Source organism: Phodopus roborovskii, unplaced genomic scaffold, assembly GCF_943737965.1.
Source record: "Phodopus roborovskii unplaced genomic scaffold, PHOROB, whole genome shotgun sequence".
Lineage (NCBI taxonomy): Eukaryota > Metazoa > Chordata > Mammalia > Rodentia > Cricetidae > Phodopus > Phodopus roborovskii.
This window is the reverse complement of record NW_026126413.1, coordinates 12,821,825-12,838,800: the sequence shown is the minus strand read 5'-3', so window position 1 is coordinate 12,838,800 and position 16,976 is coordinate 12,821,825. Positions and strand designations below refer to the sequence as shown.

General features: G+C 45.2%; 1 protein-coding gene across 1 annotated transcript in view; it reads left to right on the top strand.

Annotated features, from left to right (window-relative positions):
* Positions 1-16,976, top strand: part of LOC127220960 (baculoviral IAP repeat-containing protein 1b) — a 35,224-nt gene that overhangs the window by 14,035 nt on the left and 4,213 nt on the right. The window contains exons 6-14 of the mRNA XM_051182841.1: positions 50-169; positions 1,106-1,205; positions 3,229-3,310; positions 4,255-4,312; positions 4,810-6,987; positions 12,613-12,780; positions 13,724-13,876; positions 14,174-14,260; positions 16,768-16,932. Coding sequence (XP_051038798.1) covers positions 50-169; positions 1,106-1,205; positions 3,229-3,310; positions 4,255-4,312; positions 4,810-6,987; positions 12,613-12,780; positions 13,724-13,876; positions 14,174-14,260; positions 16,768-16,932 — 3,111 coding nt within the window. The remainder of the gene's footprint in view (positions 1-49; positions 170-1,105; positions 1,206-3,228; positions 3,311-4,254; positions 4,313-4,809; positions 6,988-12,612; positions 12,781-13,723; positions 13,877-14,173; positions 14,261-16,767; positions 16,933-16,976) is intronic.

Genomic DNA, 16,976 nt, shown 5'->3' with positions numbered 1-16,976 from the left:
AACACTGTGATCAAAGCCTGCTGCCCTCACCTGTGTCTGTCTTCCCAAGCCTACAGCAATGACAGCGTCTTCGCTCATGAGGAACTAAGGCGGGACACTTTTAAGGACTGGCCCCATGAATCACCTGGGGCTGTTGAGGCTATGGTCAGAGCAGGCCTTTTCTACACAGGTGAGTCAGCTTTGTATTCTCTTCGTTTTTATATTTATGTGTGTGTGTGTGTGTGTGTGTGTGCGCGCGCGCGCGCGCGCGCCACATGCCTATGTGATGACCTCAGAGGCCAGACAGGGTGTGGCTGCTGGAACAAACCCGACTCCTTTGTAAGAACAACAAATGTTCTTAAATGCTGAGCATCTCCCTGGCTCCTCAGTCGGTGTTTTTTGTCTACCACATGCTCTAATCCTGGCCTTGCATTTCTCTTTATACTTCATTTGTCATTGGTCTCTTTGGGAGTCCATAAGATCTCCAGTTTTCCATAGCTCAGCCTCTGAACTTGTGGGTTCTGCAGTGACTTCCTCCAACAGACATATTCCACTGGCACAAATGATCTTACCGTGGGGTCTTAACCCTTTGTCTCCTCTTGCCTGCCTTACTCCGAGCTCACGAATGACATGCTTCTATTTCTAGTGAAACACAGCCAGCAGCAGTAATGTGAGAAGAGACAAGTGATTCTTCGTAATCTAGCTCGCATAGAGGCTCCTAAATGTGTTCTTCTGTCTCGCCCCCAGCTAAAAGTATATTCTTTCAATTTATTCATTAATCAAATGCTTGTTGATCGCCTACGTCTGTGAAAGCCACTAGTGTCCAAATCAGACAGAAATCTCTGCTCTCACAAAGATTGTGTTCCCAATTCTGATGACAAATCTTTCAGGATGATGGGTTTGGGAGAGGGTGCTCATCAAAGCCAAATGTGCACAGGGACATCCGAGGACTTTTCCCGACCACCCCCTTGAAGGATCAAGAGTCCTGCGTGAGCTGTGCCTGTCTTTGCCACTCAATCCAATTGCAGATGCAAGCAGGATTTCAGTGGTAAAATCTGGAGTTATTATCTGCTTGTGAGGTGACAGATGGGTGTGCTGTTGAACTGACCATATTCTCTTACTCTAGGCAAAAATGACACTGTCCGGTGCTTTTCCTGTGGAGGATGTATGTGGAAATGGGAGGAAGGTGATGACCCATTAGAAGATCACACCAAGTTTTTTCCCAAGTGAGCAAAGTGAATTCTCTGACTTGGAATGTACTCCATCAGTTATTCCCTTACTGACCCTGCTTTACCTGTGGATAGTCCCTGGACACTCCTTTGGTTCCTTATATCTTCATGTCCTTTCTCCCATGACGCCCTAGGGCCCTGTTTAGTTTTTTTCTCATCATAGTTAGATCTTGGTTTTGGCTGGGTCCATACACACGCTTTTAAAGACAGGATCTCTCTCTGGAGCCCAGACCACTGTAGAAATGTTATCTAGCACAGTAGGACTTGAACCCATGATCCTCCAGGCTTAGCCTCTCAAGGGCTGGCACTATAGAGAGACACCACTGTACCTGATGATCCCATGCCTTTATGAGTCTTTTGATTGCAAGCTAGTTCCTCTGTCCTCATCTTTCTAGAATCCTTTAGGGTTTTCTATTGCTGTTATCTATGATTTGATTTTCTCAGCGGTTTTCTTTTTCCAGTGTCGGAGATGGATCCAAATGGTTTGGGCAAGTTAGACGATCCCTTTACTATTGAGCTACTCTCACCCCCTTTTAAGTCAATTTTATTTTTATTTCTCTTCCTTCCAGAACTTTCTGTAGGGCTGGATTTGTAGATAGGTATTGTGAAAATCTGGCTTTGTCATTAAATATATTGTTTTCTCCGTCTTTAGTGATTGAGAGTTTTGCTGGGTATAGTAGCCTGGGCTGGCGTCCCTGGACTCTTAGTACTTGAGAACATCTATCCAGGACCTTCTGGCCTTGAGGGTTTCCATGGAGAAGTCAGGTGTAATTTTGATAGGTATGCCTTTATATGTTACCTGGCCTTTTTTCCTTTGTGGCTCTCAATATTCTTTCTTTACTCTGTATATTGGATGTTTTGATTTTTATGTGTTGAGGGGTCTTTTTTTCTTTGGTCCAGTCTATTTGGTGTTTGGTATGCTTCTTGTACTTTCATGGGCATGTCCTTCTTCAGATTGGGAAAGTTCTCTTGAATGATTTTGTTGAAAATGTTTTCTGCACCTTTGAGCTGGGCTTCTTCACCTTCCTCTATGCCTATTATTCTTAAGTTTGTCCTTTTCACGATGCCCCACATTTCCTTGATGTTTTGTGCTAAGGATTTGTTTAGATTTTCTTTGTTCGATGAATCTATTTCCTGTAGTTTATCTTCAGTGCTTGGGATTCTCTCTTCCATCTCTTGTATTTTGTTGGCTATGCTTGCATCTGTAGTTCCCGATCATTTGCCTAGTTTCTCTATTTCCAGTAATTCCTCAGTTTGTGTTTTCTTTATTGTCTCTATTTCAGTTTTCAAGTTATGAACTGTTTGAGTTGTTTCCTTCAACTGTTTGATTGTTTTTTCTTGGCTTTCATTACTTTCTTTAAGAGATTTGTTCATTTTTTGCATTTTTGCGTGGATTTTTCCTCTATTTCTTCCAATTTTTTATTTGTTTTTACTTCTATTCTTTAAGGGATTTTCTCATATCATCTTTGAGGGCCTCTATCATTTTTATGAAGATATTTTTAAGTCATTCTTTTCTGCTTCATCTGCTTTGGAGTGTTCAGTTATAGTTGGTGTAGAGTCCCTAGATTCTGGTGGTGTCATGCTTGTGTTTCTATTGTTAGGTGTTTTCTTGTATTGCCATCTTCCCATCGCTTCGTCCAGTGGGTGCAGGTGGGGTCTCTCTCTCTCTCTCTCTACGCTACTCCCTCACCCCACCGTAGGCTTAGGCAGGTCAGGAGTTCCCTGTCTGTAGCTCTGGGTGGTTCAAGCTCTCTAGGAGGATTCTCCTCAGGCAGGGGCCCAGCGATGGGAGTCAAAGATTAGGCAGGCGGGGATTCAGGGTAGTCCTCCAGCAGAGGCCGGGTGATCTGATCATAGATCAAGCAGGTGGGGACTCAGGGTGGTTCCAGGTCTAGTGTACTCATAGCAGATCCAGGAAACTCCCGGGAGTTGGTGAGACCCAATCTTCATGTTTCTTTAAAACTCAATACAAGCACTTAATTGCACGAAACTATTTTATGACTTTTATCTCCCTGTTTAGCTGTGTATTTCTTCAAACCCTGAAGTCCTCGACAGAAGTGACTTCAGCCCTTCAAAGCCACTGCCCACTTCCAGAAGCCATGGTAATGGACACCGCCCCTTCTCTGCTTGGCTGTGTGTGGTCCTGTGATTGAACACTGTTTTGTTGAGCAATTGCCAACTGTAAATGTATTGTAACTAAATAAATTCTACAAGTGTCTAAAATAAGCACTCACAAGTGATAGGTATAAATAGGAACTTGACAATGGTCAGGAGAGTCACACTCGTTAGCTTCATAAAATGTACAGTCAACTCTTCCTCCTATGAGAAGTCTGTAGTTGAAATTCTTTAAGCCTTACTCCTGACAAACATCCAGACTAACTGGACCCATCTGTGATCTTCAGAGGATAGTAGGCTTGTCTTCTTGCTTCTTTTGAGATACACAAGGCAAGTTTTATTTTGTTTGGTGGGAATTATGTTAGGAACAAATTCTCACTGTGTAGCCTACGCTGACTTTGAACTTGCTATGTTCAAATCCCAGACTGGCTGGGAATTGTGATCTTCCTGCCTCAGCCTTCCAAATGCTGGGATCCCAGGGGTCCGCTGCCATTCCCATTTGATTTTTGTACTTTATTGCAGTGCAGTTTGTGTAATAACTGCTCTGTGTCCGGGCTTATGATATGAAGCATGTAGTTATATAATAACCAAAGATGGACGGAATATTTAATGATTTTTGCAGGGCCATTCTTATTCTACAACTTATGATTTTGATTACCCACATAGCACCCACCATAGAGAGGATGTATGTATCACATATGTACCATCTAGGAACACACTCTTGCAGATGTGTGAGATTTATTCTTCCATATGTAGAGCACTCCTTCCTTCAACAAGCGCCGAGTGTAGGCTGTGTTTAGAAGATGTTGGGTTTTGATTGATTATATTATCAATTTGATTGATAACACTGATTATAGTATCAGTGATATTATAATATGCAATCTTGATTTAAGACCCAGTTTTGATTTAATACACGGTTTCTCTTTCAAAGGACCCCACAGGCGGAGGCCATCATGAGGGTGGAGCGGCAGCCCTCTCTCCTGGGGTCGGTAAGAACTTGAAAGCAACATGGATCATGTGGGTTTGTACCTAGGGATGGAAAGGAAAGGGTATTTCTAGTTGTCCAAGGAGCTCCTAGAGAGGCGAGTACTAACATGGAGGAGTTCTGTGGATGACAGAGTGTCAGCATTCCTGTGACATCTTGAGAATGGATGCAGGATGAATGACAGCAGTCCTGTGTCAGATCCAAACCAGCCAGTGTTGAGGCATCATGCCACAAGCTGGTTTCCTGAGATCTAAAATGGAAACTAGGGTGCCAGAGTAATCTTAAGAGAACACATTATGTCTAAGTCCCAGGCCAATAGGAGACTTGGACACATGATCAGACATGAAAAGGTCTGAGAGGATCCCTAGGGAGAACACGGACGTTGGAGGAAAGTCCTAACCCATCCATAGCAGACAGGCAAACCATGTAACAAAGAACAGAGCCTTGGGATCGAGAGGTTTGACTGCATTTCCTACTGGGTCTCCCTTCTTTCCCCCACAGAAGTTGCTCCAAGTGAAGCCCAGGGACGTGAATGTCCATCGAGCAGTGCCTGCCTCCTCCCCACAGACCTGGCTCAGAACGAAGCCCAGTGGCTTCAAGAGGCAAAGAGTCTGAGTGAGCAGCTGAGAGCAGCCTACACCAAAGCCACTTTCCGCCACATGGATTTGCCAGAGGTGTGTTCCGGCCTAGGCACTGACCACTTGCTCGGCTGTGATCTGTCCATCGTCTCGAAGCACATCAGCCGGCCGGTGCAAGAGGCCTTGATGCTCCCCGAGGTCTTCACCAGTCTCAACGCTGTCATGTGTGTGCAGGGGGAAATGGGCAGTGGGAAGACCACCCTCCTGAAGAAAACAGCCTTCCTCTGGGCGTCAGGGTGCTGTCCCCTGCTGAACAGGTTCCAGCTGGTCTTCTACATCTCCCTTAGTTCCACCAGGCCAGACCAGGGACTGGCCAGCATCATCGGTGCCCAACTCCCCGAGGCAGAAGGAAGCATTAGTGAAGTGTGCCTGAGCGGCAGCATCCGGCACTTAAAGCACCAGGTGCTGTTCCTGTTGGATGATTTCAGTGGGATGGACTCTCTGCCCCAAGCCATAGCAACACTGATTACAAACAACTACTTGTCACAGACCTGCTTATTGATCGCTGTCCATACCAACAGGGCCAGGGCCATCCGCCCATACCTAGATACAATTCTAGAGATCAAAGATTTTCCCTTCTACAATACTATCTCTGTACTACGGAAGGTATTCTCACACAATATTATCTGTGTGCGAAGGTTTATAAATTACTTTGGCATGAATGAGGATTTACAGGGAATTCACAAAACCCCCCTCTTTATGGCAGCAGTCTGTATTGACTGGTTTCAAAATCCTTCTGACCAGTCCTTTCATGATGTGGCAGTTTTCCAGTCCTATATGAAATACCTTTTCTTAAAGCTCGAGGCTACAGCTGAGCCTCTCAAGGCCACTGTGTCCTCGTGTGGCCAGCTGGCCTTGAGAGGGCTTTTCTCGTCTTGCTTTGAGTTCAGTGGTGAGGACCTCACAGAAGCAGGAGTAGATGAAGATGAAGATCTGAACACCTGCTTGATGAGCAAATTCACGGCCCAGAGACTGAGACCAGTCTATCGCTTCTTAAGTCCTTTGTTCCAAGAGTTTCTTGCTGCCATGAGGCTGACTGAACTCCTGGGTTCAGAAAGAGAGGAAGACCAATGTCTGGGGCTTGATTATTTGAGACAAATTAACTCTCCCTTGAAGGCTGTGAGTGTCTACAACAACTTTTTGAAGTATGTCTCCAGCCACCCTTCATCAAGGGCAGGGCCAAAAGTTGTGTCTCACTTGCTTCGGTTGGTGAGTGATAAAGAGTCGCTGGAGGACATGTCTGAAAAAGAGGATCATGGGAAGGTCCATCCAGAAACTTCCGAGAGGATGCAGATTGTTAGGGGTTTGTGGCAGGTATCTCCTGAAGCTTTCTCTTCGTTCGTCTCAGAAAATTTACTGAATATTGCTCTAAAGTTTGCTTACAAAAGCAATGCAGTTGCTGCGTGTTCTCCGTTTATTTTGCAATTCCTTCAAGGAAGAACACTGGCTTTGAATGCACTGAATTTACAGTACTTTGGGGACCACCCAGAAAGCCTGCTACAGTTGAGGAGTGTACAGGTCTCCATAAGTGGAAATAACAGAGTGAGGAGTATAGATTTTTCATCCATGGAAAAATGTTTTGAGAAAGTCCAGCCACCAACTATAGATGAGGAGTATGCATCTGCCTTTCAATCTGTTAATGAATGCGAGAAAAATTTGTCTGAAAAAGAGGCTATAATAAAGAACTATATGGATATCCAGCACCAGGCCCAACCCAACATCAGTGCTGGGTACTGGAAACTGTCACCCAAGCTGTACAAGATCCCTAGGCTGGAAGTTGGAGTGGCCTACATGGGTCCAGCAGACCATGCACTGCTCCAGGTCCTGACGGAAGTCTTCTCAGCATCGCAGGATATCGAGCTCCGCTTGATGCACAGCAGCGGCTTTCTGGAAAGCATCCGCCCTGCTCTGGAGCTGAATAAGACCTCTGTCACCAAGTGCTCCCTGTGCAGACTGAGGCTCAGCCAAGCAGAACAGCAGCTGCTTCTCTCCCTGCCTGCCCTGCGGTCTCTTGAGCTCTCAGGGATAAACCAGTTTCCAGGTATCCCTGAGTGTCACACAACCTCTCTGCTTGACACCGTGTTTTCTCGTTCTTAGTTTTAGATGGATGAAACTTCTCGGGCACAAGGTCATGAATGTGTCCTGATAGAAGAGCCTAAACACTTTCACTGTCTGGGCCAGTGGATAAATCAGTGAAAGGCCCCGATCATAGGGTGGGTTTGAGGTAACTCAGAAAAACTAGGAAAACCTTACCATTGGTAATCATTTCTCAAGCTTGTTAGTGAGGGAGTTTCAACTACTTGTTACTGGTAAATGATGGTGTCTATGTAAGACAGTGCTTAGAATCATCTGCACCCTGACTGCCTGAAGGAGAAGGGGGATGGGCTTAGCTTCTCCTGAAAAGGAAAAGTGGGAACACTAAAGTCTTACTTAGGTTTCTATTGCTGTAATAAAACATTCTGACCAGAAGCAAGTTGGGGAGAAAGGGCTTTTCTCACCTTACAACTCCCAGGTCACATAGTCCATCACTGAAGTCAGGAACTCAGACAGGAACTCAGGCAGGAACCAGGAGGCAGGAACTGGAGAAGAGACCAGGGAGGCTGCTTTCTGGTTTCCTTCCATGGTTGCATATACAGCAGACTTCTTTTTCTTTCTTTGTTATTTTATTTATTTATTTATTTATTTATTTATTTATTTATATTTGGTTTTTTGAAACATGGTTTCTCTATATTGTTGTGGATCATTCCTGGAAATCCCTCTTTAGACCAGCTGGACTCGAACTCACAGAGATCTGCCTGCCTCTGCCTCCCAAGTGCTGGGATTAAAGGCATGTGCCACCTACACCCCAGTTTACAGCTGACTTTTTATTTGGCAACTACCTACCTGCCCAGGAGCACTGTCCCCACTGAGCTGGGCCCTTCCTCAAGAGCCTTTATTTAAGACAATACCTTACAGACTTTCCTACAGGCAACCTGATGGGTCATTTTCTACACTGAGGCTCCTCTTCCCTGGTAACCCTAGCCTGTTTCAAGTTGACAGAAACCAACAGGGCAACATTATCTGCCCTCAGTTGTGTCTTCCTTTAAGTAATATTTGATAGTTTTCAATACAGACTGTACCTGACTTTCATTAAATTTGATTACAGGTTCTTATGAGTTTTGATAGCCCTGCAATGCTTGTTTTTTTTTTTTTTTTTTTTAGCTCTTCATAATCATAACTAGTCTAAGCTTTTGTCTTTAGCTTTCTGTTAGAAATGCTTTACTTGTCTATATCTTTGTGTCTTACTTTTTTTAATAGTGCAAGGCGTGTGCTGAGTGTGCGTGTGTGTGTGTGTGTGTGTGTGTGTGTGTGTGTTTGCAAATATGTGCATCTGCATGTGATCATGCTACAGCATGTGTCTGGAGGTGAAGGGACAACCTCAGGATTGCCATTCTTCCTTCTGCCATGTAGATATCAGGGACTGAATGAAGTTGGCAGGGTTGGGACAAGTGCTCTTTCTCATGGAGCCATATATCTGTGCCATACGCCCCTCTTGTGTATGAGACAGTCTCATATAGCCTAGGCTGGCTTTGAACTCAATGTGTGCAGTGGGAACACTCAGGAAAAGAAGAGAGTCAGGACTTCTGTAGTCAGTAATATTCCATTGTGTGTGTGTGTATGTGTATATATCAGTGAGTGTGTCTGTGTATGTATGTATGAGAGTGTGTGTGTGTGTGTGTGTGTGTGTGTGTGTGCTGTTTTGCTTGTCCTTACATCCATTGATGAGCACTGGTTGTTTCCATTTTCTGTGTATTATAAGAATGCTGTCATGATCATTTGTGTTAAAAGTATCTGTTTGATCCCTACTGTCAGGTGTTTTGGGAATATGTCTAGGAGTAGAATTGCCTGTTCATATGGCAATTCTAATGTTTTGAGACAGAGTCTCACTCTATAGCCTAGGCTATCCTTGGAACTCACTATGTAACACAGGCTGGCCTTGAACTCATGGTAACCTTCCTCCCTCAGACCCCCGGCCACTGGTGTTACATCTTCTGAATGTTAGACCTCTTGAGGAAGCTCCCAGCTGTGTTCCGTAGAGGCTACCCCATTTACTCTCCCACCTGCAACGTGCACGTCTCCAGGCCTTCCTCGGCTTCATTTTTCCTTTGCTGTGTCATGAGCATATTCTAGTGAGTCAGCATTCTCTTATGACTGAGTATATTCTCGACTGCTCATCTGGATTTTTATTTTATTTTTAGAGATGTCTATTCAAATTCTCTGTAATTTAAAAGATTTGCCTAAAAATATTTGAGTCATTCTTTTGATATTAACACTCCAAAGGCTGAGGTAGGAGGACTGCCATGGGCCTGAGGCTTGTTCTACATAGCGAGTTCTTGACCAACCTGGGCAATAGAGCAAGACCCTTTCTCAAACAAAAGAAAACTATTCTGTTGTAGGAGTTCTTGGTGTATCGTGAATACTAAGCTCTCACATTGCAAGGGGAGAATCTCACTGAGAAAGCACTTGCCCACCAGGTTCAAGGCCCTGGGTTCTTTCTATCCCTAGAATGACAAAAATGAATCTTATCAAACCCCTTATCAGACATGTCGTTTGAAAACTGTTTTCTCTTATTCTGTAGATTGTCGTTTCATGTCTTTAATGTCCTATGATGCATGAACGACTGTTAATTTTGATGAGGTTTAATTTATCTTTTTTCTTGCTACTGTTTTTTATAACATATTTAAGGATCCAAAGTTGTGATGGTTACCTGTGAGTGTTACAGCTCTAGAGGGAAAGGTACCCTGACTTGTTGGGAAGTCAGGCTATACCTGAAGCTGTGAAGGGTCAGCTCTAGAGGGAAAGGTACCCTGACTTGGCAGGAAGTCAGGCTATACCTGAAGCTGTGAAGGGTCAGCTCTAGAGGGAAAGGTACCCTGACTTGGCAGGAAGTCAGGCTATACCTGAAGCTGGGGTGCAGTAGAGGATGTAGCAATCCTACTCTTCTCCAAGTCAGAGCCAGGACCAACAGAGGTATCCATTTCTTCTCAGCTCTGTCCCAAGATACTACTTCTGCTTCATTATGCTGAAAGGGAAACCCTGCAGAAATACAGCAATCTCCTCTGGCTCCCGACAAGTTGTTACTTTTTCTGCTCAGCACCCCCAAGGGAACATCTCAGCAAAGCTTCTGCTCCAAGTTGTTAGTTCCTCTGTTCAGCACCCCCAAGGGGGTGTCTCAGCAAAGCTTCTGCTGCACTTGAAAACGATCTTCAGGAAAAACTCTTTTAAGAAAGAGATTTTTTTTGGGCTGGAGAGATGGTTAAAGGCTAGGCTCACAACCAAAAATATAAGAAAGAAATTTATTTGGGAAGGAGTCCGGGAGGGTGGCTGCCCCTGCCTGGGTGGGAAAGGGAAGCCAGCAACTGAACGGGCACGAGACTTACATAGGGCTTCTTAGGGGCAGAGATTTTTCTCCAGGGAGATGATTTTTCTGCTTAGGGAGTGGGTAGTTTTCCTGCTCAAGGACTGGTTGGTTTAGTTGCTCAAGGGGCAGAGTTGGATCTGCTTTCAAAGCCAAACTGTGTTTCTTTTACTGGCCCTTTCAAGGTTTTTTTGGCTCTTTCGAGGTCCAGGGCGTACTTCTTTTACTGTCTCTGATTCTAGGGCCAAAGTGTATTTCTTTGGTTCTGATTTCAAGGTCAGGATGTGTTTCTTAGATTCTGGGTTCAAGTGTTTCTATCATAGGCTCTGTGTTCAGATCCAGGGTGTGTTTCTTTGGCTGCCTCTTTTACCCTACATTATCTGTTTCCTTCTAAGAATTATATGTGCTTTTAAATTTTTATTCTATGTGTCTTTTACATGTATCTCGATCCCATTCATTTCCCTGTCCCTTTGCATCTTCCCTCAGTCCCTGCAACCCCACACACAAATAAAACATTTAAGAGAAAAAATAAAAAAGGGGAAAAAATTAAACATCTCATCATGGAAGCTGCAGGTGTAGTGTGACACAGTGAGTCACACCATAGGCCCCTTTGTCCATAAATCTTTACTTGTTCATTGCAGTGAGTCATGAGTCTGGTGTAGGTAGAGTTTCTTGTGCCTCAGCAGCTGCTCCCAAATAACCACTCAGAGGTTCAATATTAATTATAAATGCTCGGCTGATAGCTTAGGCTTGCTACTAACTAGCTCTCACAACTTAAATTAACCCATTTCGATTATATGTTGCCACATGTTTCCTTGCTTGTTACCTCACTTTATGCAGGTCCTGCTCCCTCTGTGCCTGGATGGCAGCTCCTCTGACTCTGCCCCTCTTCCCAACATTCTCTCCACCCTGAAAATCCTCCCTAGCTATCAGCCAACCAGCTTTTTCTTAACAATGAGAGCAATACAAGATTGTTCCATGTACTACACTGTCAATGCTCAGCCCTCATTAGGATCTTCCTGGATGTCCTGTGGTTGCCCTGTGTCATGAAAATGCTGCAGCTTTAGGTCTGAGGATCAGTTCCTTCCCGTGCTCTAGCAGGTCATTGATGGGGTGGATTTGGGGGTGGCAGAAATTATAACCCAGGTGCTGGGCTGGAAAACTGCAAGGCTGGCCCACCAGGTGAGAAATGGGACAGTTCTCCCATGCTTACAGCTTTAGGGCTGGCTCACCCACATCTGTGCGAATAGATTTGGCTCTCCTGCTCTTATGACCCCAAAGCCTGCTCACCCACCTGCCCCAGGCATTGGTTTTAGTTTCATTTAGTGTCATTAATCCACTGTAAGCTATCTTTTATGAGTTGGAAGCAAGAGTCCAACTGTGTTCTTTAGCTTGTGCAAAACCATTTGTTCCCACACTGTTGGTTGGGGAGGTGCTGAGGGATCCCAGCAGGTGCCGTAAGGGAAGCTGACCATGAGAAGAGACAAGAATGAAAACCCCATCAACCTGGATCAGACTTCAGGGAGTCTAATAGCAGGCAGTTTATTCCCAGGGTTTTTAAGCCCAGTATAATTTGGGGGGGGGGGGAAGTTTCATGGTGTAATACAATGCCCAAAGCACAAGGAAGTGTAATTACTTTGAAACTTGACTCAGGGTAGATGTTATCTCTTCCAAGAAGATGGGGTCTGGAGGTAGGCTACCTGTCCTAGCTTAAGGGCCTAAGGGTCTAGCCTGGTCTACGTCCTACAGATAGCATTAGTGGGCATTTGGGCTATCAGTCACATGTGGTCCAGCTGTGGGAGGACCTCTAGCAACTGGGTCATTTAGATGGCTAGCCACCTCCAGTCTTGGTTGTAGGAGTTTGATATGGCCTGGCCCAACAGATGACACAGATCACCAGGCTGTTCATCACTTCCAATTCCCAGCTTCCTGGATGGAAGAACGGAGTTTTCATTTCTGCCGCTGGAAAACTAGTTCTGTATGCTTAACATCCTTGGTTTCTCTGGAGATCTGTGGGAGCAAGCACCTTCATGCTATGCTCCCAACAAGATGTCTTATTTATTTTGTGAGTCTAGAGAGCAGCACAGCGCCTCCCCTGTGCTCTACAACCAGCAGATGCTGCAGATGGGGAATCTCCGTGGATGTGCTTCCTAAACAGGTGTTAGCATCTCAGAGCAGTTTCCTTATGAGAATATCTAAACATCACAGCACGCTTAAGAACTCCCACGTGGGTCTCTTGAGTGATGGAAAGTGTGTGCTGCCTTCCAGATGAACTCTTCGCTAACTTGGACAAGTTCCCGAGCCTCAGAGAACTGTCTGTGAGATTAGATGGCCAACCAGGTGTGCTGTCTGTCATCCCTGGAGACCTCCCTAACCTCCACCACATGGAGAAGTTATCCATCCAAACTTCCACAGAGTCTGACCTCTCCAAACTGGGTAAGGATGGTGCGAGGCTCTGCCAAGTCACGGTTCAGCTGACAAAGCTACTTGGCTAACAATCGTTAGAATCATTAAATCATCAGTAGTTAAAACTTCTGTGGGCCTGACAGTGTGAACCATGGGAAGTGTACATGGGAAGGTGCGGGACATCGCTGTTCCTCAGTAAGAGGGCAGACATGTATTTGTAACCCTGAGTCCTTAACATGACTGGAACTGTTCTGAGCTCTTTACAAATTCCAACTCACTCTTCATACCACTGTGTGAGAGAAGTCACAGTGGTTATTGCTGATTTTACCTGGGAAAATTGAGTCAGCGATTGCTCAGGTTTATCCCACTAAGAAAATGTATCTTCAAAAGAGAAGGTTTGACTCCACGTCCTGAGCTTTAAACTCCCAACACATTTCCTCTCTAAGGCAGTTTGTGGAGTACTTTTCTTTCCCTGATGTTTTAAGGGCACTTACATGTCTGCCTGCTGAGGGGAAGGAAATCTGACTGGGGGCAGCCTGGACCTTTCCTCCATTTTCTGCATCCCAGCCTCCTGTTGATGGACAGCCGTGCAGCCATCTTTCTAGAAAATGACCCTTAGCAAAATGACTCAAGCACCATCAGATCCTTAATCTGGAAAACCCTGAACACTGAGATCTAAGGAAATGGAAAAGGGGACCAGAGTAGGGCATGGTTGCTCATGCCTGTAATCACAGCACTTGGGAACTATGGAGGAGAGGAATCTGATCCAGAGAGGGTCAGGGACTTGCCCCAGGTCATCTGCTCCCTAGTCAGTTGCAGAGCTGAGCACACACCCAATGTGGCCGAGCACTGCATCACTGCATCACAGCATCACAGCCTGTTTAATCACTGTGGCTGCAGATTATGGATTGACAGTCCAGTTCAGATAGGAACTTGTAACCTCTAATTTCTGAAAATCCTTCCTCTTTTCCAGTTAAATTGATTCAGAACTCTCCAAATCTTCATGCTTTCCACCTGGAATGTGACTTCTTTTCGAATTGTGAGTCTCTCATGACCGTGCTTGCTTCCTGCAAGAAACTCAGAGAGATTGAGTTTTCTGGACGATGCTTCGAAACCATACCATTTGGTAAGAACTGTACATCTCTGACTTCAGATCCTCCTGAGCACTAAAAACTAAAATGCAACTGATGTCACAGGAACTGTGACAGCACCTGACTTCAGCGAGTTTTTCACAACAATGACACGCACCTGTGTCTACAGTGTAAACATTTCATTTTCAGAGTTGTCTCCTCTGCTAGTCATAGTAATTCAATCTGAATAGCATATCACCTTTCATCACTTTTGGGACACTCTTATCTCAACAGGACTCCTCTGTGTCACAGACAATGTATCTGAACTAACTAAATTTATTTCCCTTTCCTAGTCACCATTTTGCCAAGTTTTGTTGCTCTGAAGATACTGAATCTCAATCGCCAACAATTTCCAGATAAAGAAACCTCAGAAAAGTTTGGTAAGTTTATAAAACAGCATTTCTTAATATATTCCTTATCCTCCCCCTCCTCCTCCTCCTCTTCCAGTGAACCTACAACAAAGCAAGCTGTGTACAGCCGTCCCTTGGCATCCATGGGCCCAGGGCCTCTGCTGAGGATCCTCCACTCTATGATATAAAATGGTGCTGTGTTTGCCCATGACCCCACTTACCCTCCATATACTTTAAACCATCTCCCAGTTGCTTACAATGCCTGCCGCAATGTAAATGCAATGTAAACTAGTGTTACACTGTGTTGTTCTGGGAATAATGATGAGGAGAAATGTCTGCACACATTTGGCACAGACATGATTCTTAAAAATAGAACCTGTGGTTGGTGGAATGTGCTCATACAGAGGGTCAGTTGTACCAGCCATGCTGGTCCTTAGGAAGACACCATAGTGATGCCCGTTTCCCCCCAGATGCCATCACTGTTGGTCCCACCCATCCCCACACTTGATCTCATTAAATGCAATGTTGTCAGACTCACTGGCTTGGTAGGAGAGAATTTGGCCATGACAGCACGGTATAACTTCCTTGACTGGCATGCACTCCAAGCATGCTATGTCTTTATGTTTCTGGAATATATATATATACATATATGCATTACAACATATGTATACGTATATATATGCACATATGTATACGTATACACACACACACACACACACACATAAAAACTACTTAAGGTTAAAAAACACTACAACTCAGATTTAACAAAATGATAAGTATAAGGAATGTTGAAATACTTTTGACTTAAGATATTATTATAAAGCCGAGTAAGGTAGTGCATACCTTTAATTCCAGCACTTTAATGACAGAGGAAGAGGTAACAGAATCTCTGAGTTTGAGCCCATCATAGTGTACAGATAAAGTTCAAGAAAATTAAGGGCTAAACAAGAAACCTTGTCTCCAAAAACCAAAACAAGGGAAGGGAAGGGAAGGGAAGGAAAGAAAGGAGGATTGTGAAAATAATGTGTGTTTTTGGGAAACACTCTAAAAGAGACTGCGACAAGGCTTCTATGGGCTACAGAGCTATAGCTTTGCAGTTCTTCTCAAACTTCACTGTGCTTAAGGAGAGCCTGAGTTTATCCTTGCTTCTCTCTCTCCCACTTCTGTAGAGACGACATGTGTGTATGTGGGCAAGTGTGCATGCCCATGTGTCCCTGCCTATGTTTTGCTTGTGGGACAGTGGATGGGATTCAGTGTGCTCAAATAGTAGGGGCAGGATCAGGCATATATCAAATGTTAACTGTGCAGTAAGACCTGGAGTATAATGAGAGTCAAGTCTCTGCGCTGCTGAAGAGATTTGCAGGCATTGAAGGGGAGGGTGGGACAGCCAGACAGCTCAGCTGTTAAGGGTGTCCTGTCAAGCCCAGGGACCAAAGTTAGATCTCTGCAAACACATTTCCTATAAGTTGTCCTTTGATGCCCCTCCACCACTGCAATGTTCTGTGACATGTGGGTGCCAGCCAACCACACACAAACTTGACAGAAGTAAATTAGTGTAAACAAAAAGGAGACAGGGGATGATGACCAACCCCAGGGAAAGGCCACACCCCAGGGTGCACCAGATCCAGCCAGGAGAATGCAAGTGTCCAGATTCCTGTGCCCAGCCTGAGAGCTGTCCCCATCTCATGAATGTATGGCTTCTTTTAAAATCTTATTAGCTAATGTGGGCTGTAGAGATGGTTGGCTCAGTGGTTAAGAGCACTGACTGCTCTTTTAGAGTACCCGGGGGTTTAATTCTCAGTACCCACATGGCAGTTCACAACTCTCTGCAACTCCAGTTGTAAGGAACCCAACACCTCACAGAGACATACATGTTGGCAAAACACCAATGCACATGAAATAAAAATAAAACAAAAATTGATTAATGCCTTTAATCCCAGCATTCAGGAGGCAGTGGTAAGTAGATTGCTATGAGTTTCAGGCCAGCCTGGTCTACAAAGAGAGTTCCAGGTTAGCCAGGGTTACACAGAGACAGGGACAGTCAGAGAGTAATCTGGAATATTGCTTCATGCCAGAGAGTCTTCTGATTAGTTTCTGTGAAGTCACAGAAGGAGAGACTCAGTGATGATGTGGTCTACAGAGTGTAGACTAAGAAGGGTTGGATGAGGGCTGCAAGGCTGTCAGAGCAGTGCACCGTGCTTTGATGAGGAGGGTGAATGTCCTCAGAATGATGGCAGGAGGTGAGGTGGCAAGCGAGGGGCTGAAGACTGTGCCGCTAGGACAGTGATCTGCAGTGCAGACCCCACATTAGAAGAGAGAGCAAAAATGGAGACACAGCCTGGACTTGTGTGGAGGGACCGGTTGGGGGAGGAGGGGGGGGCCGGCTTCAGAGAGCAGCAGGAGCTCCCGTGTGCCTTGGAGAGGACAGTGACCAGGAGGGGCTTTGCTAGGTGGGGCCTCTAGACTGCAGAGTGTCCATGTCATCAGCTGCTCATGAGGGGACAACTACTGAGGATGGCTGTGTTGTCTCCCCTCAGCGCAGGCTCTGGGTTCTCTCAGGAACCTGGAGGAACTGCTGCTTCCCACTGGGGACGGGATTCAGCAAGTGGCCAAACTGATTGTCCAGCAGTGCCTGCAGCTTCCGTGTCTGCGAGTCCTTGCCTTTCACCACACCTTGGATGATGACAGCGTGGTGGAAATCGGTGAGTTTCCCTCAGGCAGGGAAGGGTTTCCCCTTGTGTGGAAG